A 15,759-nucleotide genomic window follows, 5' to 3' on the forward strand; every position below is an offset into this window, starting at 1 on the left:
AAAATAAATTTTATGAACTTCAATTTGTTCTGTTATGTCCCTGCTTACCCATCCACAACTAGCTTGGTGTACTCCCCCCTCTCCCACCTGGATGACATTCTTTGTGACCCCTTAGATTTATCCAGTAATTGTCCATCAGCTGTTTCCTACAGGGGCATTTTTCCTAGTGCTGTTTACACTGCCCAAGCAAATCCTCAGAGTACGAATATGAATAACATCCAGGTTTGACTGCAAGGATTTAGCTGCTGAACCAGACGCCACACAGCTATAATCGATTCTTGATTAGCGATACATATATCTGCTCCCCAATGTAGCCCCGCCAGACACTTCATGACATAATGACTTCTTACTGTTCTTTACTAAACATTTGATAGGCTTCTCAATGTAATTATGGGGTCAAATGTACTTTCATGTATTTTCTTGAATGTATGTTCTGCATTCCCTCCCCTCTTCAGAGCCCCATGATCTGCAAACAGATACTTTCCAATTCGTAACAGTATACTATTACATATATCAGTTATAATGACTGAGAATATGACTTACCTGGCTTACCGTTTTCCTCCAACATGTTTTCCTCCAGGCTCTGACCCTATTTGAACCTGTATTGTCTTTCCATTTAAACAATCTAATATCCAATTTAAGGCGTTTCCCTCTATTCCCAATATATGAATTCTCTTTTCCAGAAAGTGCATGAGCCTATCATTCTATTCATTTATAAATATGTCACGTCAGAGCGATGGGTCTGTAGTTTACCAGGTCGCTAGGATCTTTGGAATTATGATTGCTTACTTGGGACTAATGTTACACTCAGTGTTGTCAATAAGATATTCATATTTTAAAATGTTTTGTAGCCAGCTTACTCATTTATAAAAGTGAGTTTCACTGGAACTATGGACACTCTGCAGCCAATCAAAATGGACTATTCATCCAGCTCATGGTATAATCTTTAGAGATGCATCAGCATATGAAGTTCAACTAACTGTGTAAACGTTTCCAAATATTGTGTCCCAGAGGAGGCTTGTCCATTAGGAGGTTGCTCCTCCCCTATTTATGAGATACACAAGGAAGATTAAACTATTTTAAAAAAGGTTGAAATAAACCATTATTTTCTTTGGATACATAAAAAAGGGCTGATTTTGTTTTATTGGGAGTGTTATTTCCATGCCATAGACTATTCTACCACCCTATAATTATCTTTACGGACAAGTCTTGTCTTTATCGCCTATTTTATATTTCCTTATTAAGCCATTATTCATTTTTGTGCTTGAGAAAGATTGTCTTAGGACTTTGCCCTTGAAATCATGCAACTTTATAGTACAACACAGATGATCAGATGTTCAGATGATCTTTTCTTACGATAAAACACAGCACTATAACGTGTTCTCCGTTGGTTATTACTGCTGTATTCCCAATATGAAATATATAAATATTGGGGAAACATTCAAACAAGGAAACAATGGAAAGAAGGAATTAATCACAACATATACTGTAGTTGCCAGGCAGTGAGAATAATATTGAGGAGTGTTACAATAACGCACATCATTGATACTGTATGTCAACTACTGGGAATGTTTTTCTCAGGACACTTCCTTCATTCCTGTTGTATGACAAGGTAAAATAATATGAACCTCTATTGATCCCTAGAGGGGAAATGTGGTTGTTGGAGTAGCACAAAGACAAAAATAGTGCAGATTGAGAAAGTAAAATTATAATTAAGATATAAATAGACATACCAACACTAAATTAAAATAAGAATAGATTAAAAAAAAGAAAAACTAATTAGAATCTAGAGAGACAGTATGAGCAAGTGCATGTTAACAGATTGCACCTGACTGGTATGATTAAATAATGTCATGTAATGTTTGTCTGTATAAATATAGGAATGTAATAGAAATATAATATGATGCACAAAAGACAACAGTAGTGTACAGTATGACACATTATGGTGTTATGGGATATGTGATATAGCATAATTTGAAAGATAGTAATATAACACAATATAAAGTACAGCAGTATAACAATTATTTAGTGTGGGTATAATGTAGTATCATACAGTACATGTTATAAAGTAGGTGTATAGGGCTATAATGACCCAAGTCATCAACAAGTGCTTCGAGAGGATGATCCTATCGCACATCAAGAACGTCCTCCCAGCAGATCTAGACAGCCACCAGTTTGCCTACCGAGCAAATCCATCCCCCTTCATACAGCCCTGTCTCACCTGGAGCACCCTAACACATACGTCAGGATGCTCTTCATTGACTTCAGCTCGGCCTTCAATACCATCATCCCCCATAAACTGGTGCATAAACTCAAAAACCTTGGACTTTCTACATCACTCTGTTCATGGATTCTTGACTTTCTATCAAACAGACCACAGAATGTGAGGATAGGGAACCTGACATCGACAACCACCATCCTGAACACTGGTGCACCTCAGGGCTGTGTGCTCAGCCCAGCCCTCTTCACTCTCTTCACCCAGGACTGCTCGCCCATCTATTCTTCCAACAAAATTGTGAAGTTTGCCGACGACACCACTGTGATGGGACTCATCTCAAACAACGATGAGACGCACTACAGACAGGAGGTCCAACATCTGGCTGAGTGGTGCTCGGACAACAACCTGGTCCTGAACACTACCAAGACCAAGGAAGTCATAGTGGACTTCAGAAGATCCAGGAAGACCACACCCTCTCCACTCTACATAAGTGGGGAGGAGGTGGAAAGGGTGGACAGCATCAAATTCATGGGACTCCACATTACTAAAGACCTCACTTGGGCCCTGAACACATCACACCTGGTGAGGAAAGCCCAGCAGAGGCTCTTCTTCCTGAGGAAGCTGAAACAAGCTGGCCTGCCCCCCATACACTTCTGGTTAACTTTTACAGAAGTGTAATAGAAAGCATCATCTGCCAGTGCTTTACTGTGTGGTACTCCAGCTGCACGGCAGAGAACAGGAGGGACCCGGCCCGGGTGGTTAGAACCGCACAGAGGATTGTGGGAGTGACCCTCCCTGACCTGGACACCGTGTATGCGGGCCGCCTCCAGAAGAAACATCTACAAAGACATCACACACCCGGGGGACTCTCTGTTTGAGCCACTGCCATCAGGAAGAAGATTCGGGACTATTAAAAACCGGACTAACAGGCTGAGGAACAGTTTTTTTCCCAGGGCGGTTTCCTCCATCACCCTCACCACCCCCACCACCCCACCCAGCTCACACCCAGTGCTGCGGGGACAATAACGCAACACTTTTGACACGACACACCAGCCTGTGTTTTATGTTTTATTTATTTTTAAATCAGAATGTCCTGTCTTAAATGTTTTACCTGTTACTGTTGTACTGACTGAGTTGCCAACTTAATTTCGTTGTATGTTTTTTTACAATGACAATAAACATCCTTACCAATATAATCATACTGTGTCATAGGTATTTCAGCAGTCCAGCAGAGAAGCAATGGTGAGGAAGAGTAATGTATCTCAGTGTACCAGACATTGTGGAGTAATGTATTTCTCACCTTCTGTTCCGAATTCAAATCACTAAATCAGCCCTGTCACTATTAAGCAGAACTACAGAGGAACAACATCTCGTCTGATCTTGTCTGATAGTGCATGTGTTTTTTGAAATACAGTAATTATAGTGGAAAACTTCATAGCTTAAACTCAAATTGTACAACATTTGTTCATTAACCAACAAGGCAAAAGAAGTCTTAAGAAGTTCCCACTGATGTTGTCTGGTTATAGTTCGACAGTTCAATGAGATTGTGGTCCGGGTCTCTGAAGTAGAGCGAGGTGATGCTCCCCACAGCTCCGCTCCTTTCCACTGGACCTTCCTCGATCTCGACCCCACAAACCTGCACGTAAAGAAGAGACAATTAAAAACTGACAGTGCATTTCAGTGGCATCTGAGTCCCAAAATGGTAAAAAAAAAAAAAAGTGACATGCAAAGGGGACTACAGGTCAAGTGGTTTTAAAAGAGTAGCCAGCTTGCAAGTTTACGATTGACATTAGCAATTCAAGACAGCCCGTAGGAAACCAGTGAACAACCTTCAGATGTGAAGCCACCGTAGCCAGGGGGGTTTTGGTGATGAGGCACAGATCTGCGGAGCCTGTGGTTGGATGCTTGGCTTTGGGCTCAAACTCCTGACCCAGCTGGTGAAGGTTAAACTTCTGCTGGCCAAAACCCAGGGCCTTACGGGTTCCCTTGAAAATGTAGAGACGGCATGTGTGGGTGTTGAGAAGCATCAGAAAGCTCCAGGTCCCTCGTAAATGACTGAGTGGGGCGGGGTGCCATCAACTGGCATACAATCAAAGCCTGCCATCTAGTGGATGTTCTCTGACACCAAAAACAAGAGTATTTCAGTTATGCTGATCCATTTAAAAATAAAGCATAAGGGCCATTACTGACGAGATTAAATTATTTATTGGCAATATCTAGTCTTACTTAAAAAAAAATTTAAATGAATAATACTGATAAATGACATTAATGTACACTGCACTGTGCATACCTTGAAAGTGATGACCTCCATGCCAAGGACCGAGGAGTAGAACTTGATGGTGTCTGGCACACTTTTCACTGTAAGAACCAAATGATCGAGACGGCTCACTTGAACAGGACAGGTTCGTTTGAGTCTGACAAGCGTTTGGACGGAGGCAGTCTACAAGAGATAAGAAAAATACATTCTAGAGATACAAAACAATAAAAAGTACAAAATAGTCATTTCGACGACATTGAAGAGGGTATCGCCACTCAATCCAGGACCAACAGCGCTGCTGCGTGGTCAATGTGCACGGCGTCCTGTGAGCGTCTGAAAGGTGGCGTTCGCGTACCGACCAGCACGTGGTTGACGTCACACCTCCAACGGTATAATTAAGTAACGTTCAAGTACATCAATATATATATATATATATATATTAGTATAGTACAGTAACCTCCTAACTGTACTTAACAGGTTATTCCCGTCTTTACAAAGCCAACGCGAGGGTGGAAAGTGTCGGTGAGAATAAATATGAATGTGGCGGTTATCCAAATAGTCAGGTAATTGATTATTTTACCGTGAACCCGTCTCTCTGAAAGTGCAACAATCGAGCCCCAACTCTCCGAAGAGCCATCGTCCTCGCCGTACTGTGACACGGGCACTTCCTGGTTTCCCTCCTCTGTGGACTATGAACGAGCTGCAGCAGCACATTGGCCAGAACACCGAGTGACGTCGATAACGACGAGGGGCTATAAAAACAACACATTTCAGAAACTACAACTTGTTTCCAACCAGACTTCACCGATGTCCGTCTCCATCAGACATGTTGGTCGTGATCAATCAGCTAGTTACTGACAGCTGGGAGCATATGCAGATTTTCACAAATCCTACCAGGACCGGTGCTAGTAATAACACTTCCTCTGCATATGCATAGGATTACACATATCGCTGTCAGATGAAAGCAAACATGGAAATAAATGATATTTAGACTGTTTAATATAAGTGTTAATATGGTATGGTAAGAATAGCTCATGTGTGCACCTTAATGCATAATAAAATTAGCCAACAGCACAGAGTGTACAGAATGCATATCTGCGATGCACTTTGTAGCGTAACAACTTGTTTAATTCAGCGGTTAGTTTCATTTAACACCCAGTTAACATACTGCACTGGGTGACACAGAACAAGGCCAAAACTAAAGAATGGCTTAAGAGGGAACATACATTTCATTTACATATTTATGATATTCAACAATGACAATGTCTTGCATTCAAACTTTTATGTCCCACAAAGGGAAGTAATAATTGTGGCAAAGACATCAAACAGTGGAAGAAGAAACATGACAGGATGGCATTAATAGTGATGCCCTTTTCTTACTTTAGCCAGTGTTCCTGATCAACAGTGCTATTAAAACCTACAGAACTTCAAAATATAATAAAATAACTTCAACACATTTAAAAAAGGTAATAAGTCTTCATTTAAGATTTTAGCCATCAACAACAGTTTTTAACAATAGCATCATGGTTTGTATTTCCCTACTTTCACTTTAGCATGTATTGCACACTGATACAGAGCATCTGCTCATGGGGCAGGAGGAGGGCACAGTAGGTGAGCCTCTTGACTTTCGACTGGGGCCTTACTATGACAGGAGGAACATTGTGTGAATTGGTAAATCTGTGACACTCAAACCCTTCGATTAATAATTTAAGTTGTCACGTGTACATTGAGCTGGACATCCGAGTAAAGAGATCTGGTTTGGGTTAACATCTCATTTGAAGTCAATTTCTGGTCATTTCAATCAATGCCAATACCATCCTAGAGAACTTAGTTCGTCAATCAATAATTAAAAGACAAACCAGTAGATAATGATAACAATGATGGAACATATGATTGTGAAATCCTTGTTGTACATTAAAAAGTAAGCCTCTGTTTACATTTGGGGAAAAAGGCAAGTATATTCAAATTGTTTGACATGTCACACTCGTTATACTAATTTTGAGGTCTGTAAATTCACATGATACCTTGATATCAACTTCCAATATTGAGGCATCCTTAATTTCTGGTAAGAATACTACTCAATTGTTTTTAAGGATCAAGAAAATAAAGATGCAATGATTTCAAAATAAACTGACATTTTGAAAAACTAGCCTGGTTTGATTAATCTTTCCCTTATGTCTGTACATCAATTTTAAACAATTCATCACAGAGTTTTCATGGTAAATGCCACCCCAAAACAGTAGATCGTTTCTTTTAAGTAAACAAAAAAGGGAGCGCACAAGTCACACTGTTAATGGCAAACCAATTTATGTCCTACATCCTTTGGACATCACAAACTCTAAATAATTCTGCTGTGTACCAAATGCCACTTATTTGTTCAACAGCAAATTTAGAGATGTTCTGATAGAGTGTAATTGCAGCAAACACAACCCTATTCTTTATGGAGATAATTTACAATTCCAAACCAATTCACTAATACAAAGTATGATTCAAACTTATTTTTACAAGCTTATTTACAGCTAATACTTTGAACTTGAGGAACTAAGAACTGTACCAATACCCAACTTCCGGTATATAAGGCGCCATTTACGAGTTATACAAAAGAGCAGATGTTCCGGGGATTCTTTAAGAGATACCAGTCTGCTTGTGTGCATGGCTTAATGCAATGCAACAGACTGCTTGGTCACTACAAGTTGATTCAAACAGCATGCATTGCTTGTGCCTAACTTTGGACTGCAATAATAATTGTCTTACTAAAGACTGAATCTGTCCCAGTGTCACTGTATGGAGCACCCCGAATCAAATCTGTGAATGCATTATGGTCAGACTCACAAATGGCATGAAGGAAATACATTTCAACAGTGGAGACACATTCAAAGCCTCTTTTGGACTTGGGATATTTGATTACTTAGGTTGAGACAAAAAGGCCTGGAGTCTTTAATAAGCTACACCACACTCTCCCGGTTGGCCGATACCAAGACAGCCCTGCGGCAGATGGGACAAGTTGAGTTTTCGGAGAGCCAGCGATCAATGCAGTGCACATGATACTCGTGAGAGCAGGGCAGCTTACGTAGCTTGTTACCTTCTGCATATTCTGTAATGCATACACTGCAAGTCTTCAAGGCATCACTTTCACCAAAGTTGCGCATTGAGAGGTTGTCAATCTGCTCCTTGGTCAGCCCTTGGGGCTGGTCCTCGTCGTCATCATTTAGGAGGAAGAAGTGGGCAAGCCGCAGGAAGGGCAGTGAGCTGGGCTCCTCCAGGCTGATAGGTGGTCTAGGCCGAGCCCTGCCCCCAGAGGGAGGTGGCGCAGTAGCAAGGCCCTCATCAATATCAGATTCAGCTGTCCTTACCCTGACTCCTGCAGCCACAGGTGGTTCATCAACATCAGCAACAGGAGCAGCAACAGGAGCAACATCTGGGTTGTTGAGGGATTCAGCCAGATCTGCAGGTGTGCTAACTCCACGGTTTGAATCTGAAGAATCAGAGTCTGAATCCATGAGGTAGCCGAGTTCACCAAAACCAGTCATTATCTGCCTAATCATAGATTGGAGAGCCATTGAGGTTGCCTCTCCCAAACCTGCATCAGAGATTCTTCGGATAGGGATGCGAATAGTGCTGACGTAGGTCCTTACACCAGCACGCTCGGAGCGAGAGAAAGTCCTACGAAATCCACCACGCTCACTCTCATAAAGAAATGTGTTGTTTGAGTTCTGGGAGCGCGAGCGGGTTCGGCTAGCAATGCTGTCTCTCTGACGATATTCGCCTGGACGCACACGGCGCACCTGAAGATCAAGCATAATAGTAGGGGGGCGGCGCCCTGCTGCGCCCACTTCGCCCCCAGCAGCTTCTCCTTCCTGAGATCCCATATTTTGGGCCTCTGGGACCGTTTCTGCACCAGCCCTAGATGGCTGAACCTCAGTGTCAGCAGTGCTTTGCCTAGAAAGAACATGTTGTCGAGTCCGGGAACTGCCCTCCACTTGAGGCTCAAGGGGTGTATTGGTGGCAGAGTTGAGGCCTTGAGAGCTGTGAGCATTATTTGGATTACGAAAACCATCCTGCTGATCCAGGTTGAGAGGGGAGCGGCTCCTGGCAGTACGGGCTCTAGTCCTGCGTGGTTCTGGACTACGGCTGCGAGCTCTCCTTTGTCCTCTGCGTGGAGAAGGAGAAAGTGGTGGCTGTACCGATAGGGCGACAGGTGACCTGGGTGGTTCTCCAAAAATCTCTTGTGAAACAACTTCTTCTAATTCAGGCTCTGGTTCCACTATGACAGCCAATTCCTCTACAACTGGTTCTTCCACCACTTCCGTCTCCATGGGCACCTGTGGCTCAGCAATAAACACATGTGGCTCAGCAATGGTCACCTGTGGCTCAGCAATGGTCACCTGTGGCTCAGCAATGGCCACCTGTGGCTCAGCAAGGGACACCATTGCTGAGCCAGTGGACACCAGAGGCTGAGCAATGGACACTAGTGGTTCAGCACGGGACACTAGTGGTTCAGCACGGGACACCAGTGGCTCAGCACGGGATACCAGTGGCTCAGCACGGGACACCAGCGGTTCAGCACGGAACACCAGTGGTTCAGCACGGGACACCAGCGGTTCAGCACGTGACACCAGCGGTTCAGCACGTGACACCACCGGTTCAGCACTGGACACCAGCGGTTCAGCACTAGACACCAACGGTTCAGCACTCGCCACCAGTGCATCCGCAGTCGCCACCAGTGCATCAGCAGTCGCCACCAGTGCATCCGCATTCGCCACCAGTGCATCTGCATTCGCCACCAGTGCATCCGCATTCGCCACCAGTGGATCAGCATTCGCCACCACTTCTTGGCCCTCTGGAGACTCTTGAGACTCCTGCTCCCCTTCAGCAGCTGCCTGCTGTTCAGCCAGGTTACGATTCACACTGATTTCCAGGCTGAAGCGAAAATCGCCACTGTTTGGGTTGGTCTGGCTTACGGCCCGCCACGACTGGTTTCCACGATGACCAGTTCTAGTTGTGTTGCCTGTGCGCCTTACTGTGTTCAGCCAGTCTAAGAGACTATCCCCATTGGCAGGATCCTCAGAGTTTTCTGGTGGTTCTGAAATTCAATAGAGGAAACAAGTGACTAATCTTATCTTGACAGGATATCACAGAGTAAAAAGAAAAAGAAAAGAGGAAACTTACCAACTGGATCTTCTACACTTTCGGTGCTGGGGGCAGTAGTACTGTTATTCTGCTGTTCTGGACCATCCTTTATTTGCTGAAGTCTACTAAACAGCTCATCTTCTGTGACCTCTCCTGAAAGACACATTACGAAAGAAAACCACAGTCTGTTAATGAAAAGGAAAAATGACAATCCACGAGTCCTTGAAGGTATTTAAGTGTTTATTACACTTCCTCTTAGTCTGACCACCAATGTAAACTCGGAGAAAGCCATTTGCAGGTGCTGGGAGGAATTGAAAGCTCCCTGCAATTAGAACAAACATTTTCAGATGTAATGCATAGAGAGAAGTCAACAGCGGGACACAGTCCCACAGTAACATTCCACTATTATTCCAAATATGACAATATTCCGAATTTGCTATGGGTCATGTAAACAGTGTATTCCGTTTGGTTAGACCTTATCCAAAGGTAGCATTTACCGTTTGTTTGTTCACAGTCAGTTATGTGCGTGACAGTAAAAAGAATAGATTGAGCAACATGACTGTAGTTCGAAAGGTATTTAAAGGGCGTAGTCATTAGAGATACACCATTGGGGGGGGGGGGGGGGGGGGGGGGGGGGGCATTTTAGGTTGATTGGCGTATGCCCAGCTGCATGTTAACAGGAATATAGGTGGAATGTTCTTTTTACGTTTTTTTTGTAGTTTAGGTCAATGTCGGTCCAGACTCATAGATGTAGTGAAGACTTTGACATGTATGATTCCATGTAATAATTTCCAGTGAGAAACATACTACCTTCCCTTTAGTTACTTAGAGCTTTGTCCCATGGCAACAACCTGAAGGTTTAGATCAGCAAAACCAATTAACTTGTTTTGGATTATAAGAATAACAGGAGGCCCGCTGTCCTGGTTGTCATCCAAGAAGAGGAAGTGAAGAGGGTGGACTTATACAAGTACCTTGGGGTCCGACAAAAAGAAAAAGAAAAACTAGACTCACAACACCTCGGGAAGGGACAGAGCAGACTGTTCTTCTTGAGGAGACTCAGATCCTTCAGTGTATGCTCCTGCAGATCTATCAATCTGTAGTAGCCAATTCTCTGTTCTTCATGGTGGTATGCTAGGGGGGTGGCATCAATGCCCAGAGGTGGGGAGTCTCAACAAGCTGTTAAGGAAGGCCAGCTAGATGTTGAGGTTGGAACTGAACATTGGAAGTATGCCAGTAAACCTTAATAAAGTAAAGTTAATTGACCTCAGCAGTCCGCCAAAATATTTTCCTCGACAAATTTGAGGCGAGAAACTACCAATCCAGTTGCTGAATCTTCACTCATATTAGATCTAAATAGTCTAATATAAAAGTTGAATATTTAAAAACAACATACACATTCAGGGAGCTATTAATAGCACAGAAGCCAGCAATGGCAGAGATGAACAGCAGGTTAAAGCAAGCATATTGTCAAATCTAACTTGGTAATAAGGGCTTTATTTTTGACAAAACCAGAGTTGGTGATTGTTGGAAACTAGGATAGGCAAACCAAAACAGGTTTACAAGTTTAATTGTTTTAGTTTGAATAAAGTGTGTTTTACAAAATAAATGTCTGGTGGCATTGAGGAAAGTATCGTAATTGTATGTTTTGTCCCTGTCCCCTCCTTAATTGTACAAATCCCGGATAGTTTGATTTAATCTTTTAGCAGGCCGACATAATAGTAGCCACAGATTTTAATGATGTCGAAAAAGTGGATTCTAAAAGATAAATAAGTGTAGCCATGAAAATGTGGATGTTGCTGTAAAGAAGCTACTAGGGTTGTCACAATACCAAAATTATAACTTCGATACGATACCTGCCGTAAATATCATGATACTCGATACATACGATACCAGAATCCGACACAATACCACAAATACGATACTGGTATATTTATCTATAATAGTAATAAATGAAACGTCTGTATGGTTCCCTTTTTTATCAGCTTGTTCCTGCCCAGCTTTTTCAACACTTAACAAAATGGCATTAACATTAGTATTAGCCTACGGCAAGATATTAATGAAAACTACATGGTGCCACCATAGGATTGATTATAAACAGCTATGTAGGCCTTTTGTCCGTATCTGACCAGATGACTACATAATTCCTTCCATAAGTATGAGCAAGCAATTGTAGAGTTACATAATGTTACAGGTGTGTGTGTGTGAGGTGAAAACCCCTTGGTCTGTGTGGCTTTAAAACAAGTTGTGCAGATGTCCTCTGTATGTCAGTGGGCTTTCCTTCACTGTAGCCAAAGTACTTCCGCATTTCACTACTGGCATCTTTTTTTCAAAAAAGCAGAGGACGGTCGGCAAAAGCTCCTGCCCTTGATGCCATGTCTCCCCTGCGATCACTCGCTGTGAGTGAGCACTGGGAGACATGGCAGTCAATGCCTGCAGACAGCATGACAGGGAGCGGAACAGTGAGTGCACTCTGATCGCGTGCTATTTTAATGAAGTATCGATACTAAAAATATGCCAAGTCGTATCGTAAAAAAGTATACTGAATTCACAACCTCAACCTGACAGAATATCTCCAAAATCACAAAAGTTTCAAAGTGGGCGCCCAAGATTAGTGTCACCAATTCAGTATGCAATTAATTGTGAAATATGGTCACAGTGTCCCTTTCTGTTACTGAGTTATGACGTTGAACCTCTACAGAACATTATGTTCTCACTATGAAGGTGACCTTTGACCTTTTGGATATGAAATGCCATCACTTTATCCTATTAGCCATTTGAGTGAAATGTTCTAAAAATAAGTTTCTGAATTCTTGAGTTTTGTCCAAGAACGGGTTTAGTGAAGTCAGTGACCTCGACCTATGACCACGGACCATCAGATTCTAAGCGGAGTGAGCAGTGACAATTTCCACTCTTCCCTCAGAGTTGTTCGTTCCCTCCGCTCCCCGGCTCAGAGATGCTCGACTCAAAACGCTTGCTACAAAAAAAGAAAGCGGCATATCTTAATTAGGGCGGTCGGCTACCTAAGCTCTTTTTTTTTTTACAGTCAAAGCTTCTACTGAAAGCTTTGAATGTCTGTTGTCATATTTTACAAATAAAAAAAACAATCCTTTCTCCAATCCAATTCTCAATTTGAGTAACGTGATACATTAGATGAGCCAGTCCTTTTTCCTTTCATGAATTTGCTATACGTCCTCATTAATAGCTGTGGGAGAGGTGGGTCCTTTGTGTGTGGCAAGTGACAAACTGTTTTTGGACCACAGTGAATATGTTGTTTTATGAAATGCTAAACACAAACAAATACGGATTTAAACAGAATATTTCATTCAATAATAATGTAATGTACATTTGAAAATAAGTACACATATTTTGACCTTTTGAACGCTCTTGAGTTACTGGAAATGCGTAGATCATATGTGTCTGAAACAAACCATGTACAATACACAGATGCAGTCTGGGTTGGGGGCTTTGCATGCTTTGAACTTGTGTAGTGGGTGGGTGAGCCAAAAAATTGGAGCAGAAATTAAGTCACCGCTCCAACTTTTGTAAAAATAAGCTTTCGCAGAAAAGTTGTGCAAACACAAAAAATAACTGATTACTTATCAAATGTTTTGACTGTATCGGGCCATAGAGCCATTTGGTTTCTTTCACAGCAAAAGGAAAATACTGAAAATAACTGTATGACTCTTAAAGAAAAGCACCTGACATACAGGGGTATCGAGTAAGCAACAAGGTATTATTCTAATATTAATGTCTTAATTTTAATTTGTCTAAATCTGCATTGGTACTTTTTTTATTATCTCTTTGTAAGCAAAGAGGTTGAAACGTTGAAAGGGAGGAACAGAATTAAATTCAGCCAAGCAAAGTATAGAGGTAAGTGGGTACAATGACAATGGGGATTTAATTTATCCCTGGGCGCTTCACATTTATTAATGTTATTATTGTTAGATAAAATGTAAGTAAAACTTAACTTGAAATGACTGCATCCTATATTACTTGCACGCTTAGTAAAATACGTAGCTGGACAGGCAATCTGTGATCTTGGTTTTATTTTAATTCACTTCGAGTACAGATAATGTCGTGAGTAGTGACACCCACCCCTATCTTTGAGTCAACATTTTCAGTCAAGAAATGTACGGTCACAAGACTAAAGACTATTGTAATTAGATTAAAAGGTGCATTACCTGGGGTGCCCAAAAGATTGTTGTCTCTCATGAGACGATAGTCATCATCACTTAGATTGTTGACAAACTGGTAGAAGGCCTCCTCCCTGTCCAAGCGGTCCAGCTGCCTCCTGCGCTGGGACTCTGGCTGGTCACTGCCACTCTGCTCTAAACTGTCAGACCCTTCCATTGATTCAGATGGGAAGGAGGTTGGGTGAATACTCTCCAATCTTCGGCAAGATCCAGCTGCGGCAGCAAGAAAATAAAAGATAATATGTATAGTTTATTGACTCAGACAAGCAACAGGGATTCACCACCAAAGGCTCTTGAAATGTCTCATATTCACTCTGTTAGCTAAGATGAATGTAATGTCATCAGTGTATTACAATCAACCAGGTAAATTAGTCATCAAGGGAAAACTCGGGTCGAGATACAGCAACACAACAATTAGGAAACATCGACCCAGTACTATAGTTACCATAAACACACCACTGGCTAGCTGAGCCCATACGTTTATCTCACCGTACGTAACCTGAACAACACAGATAATGTGGCTATTCAATAGCTACACTACATGTGTATACTCTGATGATGGTTTGAGTATTTCTAAATCCTACGGGAAAGCAATGTGTTTGTCAAAGTCGGGATGAAAACAAAATGGCATCATTTTAGCTTAGCTTACGTTCGCCAGCTAGCTAGTATTGTAACTTAGACGGGTTCCAACACTGACTTCAACTTCAATCACAACCAGCTAAACAAGAGAAACACTGGTGTTTGTGGAAACAGATGAAGGGACTAAGGAACGACTGGTGATTGGATGAGTGTGATGCCGTTACCATTTGTACTGTCGGCTCAAAACAGGCTTCTTAAATGACCAAACAACCTGTCCCGAGCTTTCACTGCGCTAAAGCTAGTTAGCCTACGTAAGCTAACTTTAGCCAGTAACTTCGTGATAAGTGTCCTCAGTTACGTTGCCTTGACGTAAATACTCAATTAGCGCAAATCTTGGTTGTTATGAAACACGACGTGAACTTGATAGTAGTCTTGTTTATTGTTATTGAGGAAAAGGCGAGGGTTTCCTTAAAAAAGACATTGACGCTACTGTTAGCATCACCAAAAGCTAACTTAGCGAGCAACGTCAACCAATGACGTTCACGACCAGCATCTCACGGAGCAAACCAGAATCAAAAGAAGCATACGGTCTGCCACCTAATGTCTGTTGCATTACCTGTTCGACAATGTTCGTACCGACGTAATCGTACTTCCAAATTGTTCTTCTAATGTTTTCTCAGAGACGCTCGACTGTTTCGCTAAGTACGATTTCAGGATTCCATTTTCTTTCTTTTAGGAAGGCTACAATGATCTTCCGGAAACTGAGAAGATACTAGCACGTTTCCCTGAGTTTAACCTCTCAGGTAGACGCAAGCGTCGCGACGTCGCAGGCTATATAGTTTGCGTTTACGTCCGCCAATCGTGGCGAATGAGGCGGGGTGAGTTGGTAAGCCTGAAAGACTAAACTTAGAGCAGTAAAAACCCTGTTCCTCTGACAACAGCGATAGAGAGAGGATGTTTGTGTTGGACAGTGTGGCACTGTTGAGCTGTAGCGTCACGATGCGGTTGTGAATGCAAATACTCTTACCTTCCGCAGAATTCAGTCTAGAAGACACATATCTGCAGGCACACATAATTATTTAATTGATTTTAATGTAATTATCTGTCTAATGTTCATAATCATGCATCCAATGTACCCTCAAGAGCATCCAATGGCCTATGTCACATCAGAAATCAAAATCTACATACATTGAAGCAACTAATGTCGGCTATTTTAGTAGTGAGTGTCACAATCGTACTATTGAATCCCAATTTGAACATGCGTTGTTAGTGTGTTTTAAATGTGCTATTCTCTTGTTGAACAAAGGACGGAATGCCTGATAGTGCAGTTACCAAAATCCCATGCGACTGTTTTGTGTCATTAATGCCTTATAGTTGTATAG

General features: G+C 42.1%; 2 protein-coding genes across 2 annotated transcripts; both read right to left on the reverse strand.

Moving 5' to 3' along the window:
- Window positions 1–3,272: 3,272 nt before the first annotated feature.
- Window positions 3,273–7,656, reverse strand: glod5 (glyoxalase domain containing 5). Its single transcript, XM_034543149.1, has 5 exons — window positions 7,558–7,656; window positions 5,056–5,227; window positions 4,509–4,658; window positions 4,048–4,203; window positions 3,273–3,854 (listed from the first exon to the last, which is right to left on the reverse strand). Exons 1-5 carry the CDS (start codon window positions 7,578–7,580, stop codon window positions 3,711–3,713), a joined length of 645 nt encoding a protein of 214 aa, XP_034399040.1. The 5' UTR covers window positions 7,581–7,656; the 3' UTR covers window positions 3,273–3,710.
- Window positions 5,552–15,325, reverse strand: rlim (ring finger protein, LIM domain interacting). The gene is made up of 4 exons (XM_034543148.1): window positions 14,994–15,325; window positions 13,787–14,011; window positions 9,645–9,758; window positions 5,552–9,558 (listed from the first exon to the last, which is right to left on the reverse strand). The coding sequence occupies exons 2-4, from the start codon at window positions 13,953–13,955 to the stop codon at window positions 7,421–7,423; spliced, it is 2,421 nt and encodes an 806-aa protein (XP_034399039.1). The 5' UTR covers window positions 13,956–14,011; window positions 14,994–15,325; the 3' UTR covers window positions 5,552–7,420.
- Window positions 15,326–15,759: the final 434 nt, after the last annotated feature.

The sequence above is a fragment of the Cyclopterus lumpus genome, chromosome 10 (assembly GCF_009769545.1).
Source record: "Cyclopterus lumpus isolate fCycLum1 chromosome 10, fCycLum1.pri, whole genome shotgun sequence".
NCBI lineage: Eukaryota > Metazoa > Chordata > Actinopteri > Perciformes > Cyclopteridae > Cyclopterus > Cyclopterus lumpus.

Excerpts from the sequence above, each read along its gene's own strand:
- glod5 (XM_034543149.1), bottom strand. The coding sequence starts at position 7,580 with ATGCATTACAGAATATGCAGAAG. Across the intron at positions 5,228-7,557 it reads CATTACAGAATATGCAGAAG|CCCCTCGTCGTTATCGACGT; the intron begins GTAACAAGCTAC and ends TTGTTTTTATAG. Across the intron at positions 4,659-5,055 it reads TTCAGAGAGACGGGTTCACG|ACTGCCTCCGTCCAAACGCT; the intron begins GTAAAATAATCA and ends TATCTCTTGTAG.
- rlim (XM_034543148.1), bottom strand. The coding sequence starts at position 13,955 with ATGGAAGGGTCTGACAGTTTAGAGCAGAGTGGCAGTGACCAGCCAGAG. Across the intron at positions 9,759-13,786 it reads CAATCTTTTGGGCACCCCAG|GAGAGGTCACAGAAGATGAG; the intron begins GTAATGCACCTT and ends TGTGTCTTTCAG. Across the intron at positions 9,559-9,644 it reads AAGTGTAGAAGATCCAGTTG|AACCACCAGAAAACTCTGAG; the intron begins GTAAGTTTCCTC and ends ATTGAATTTCAG.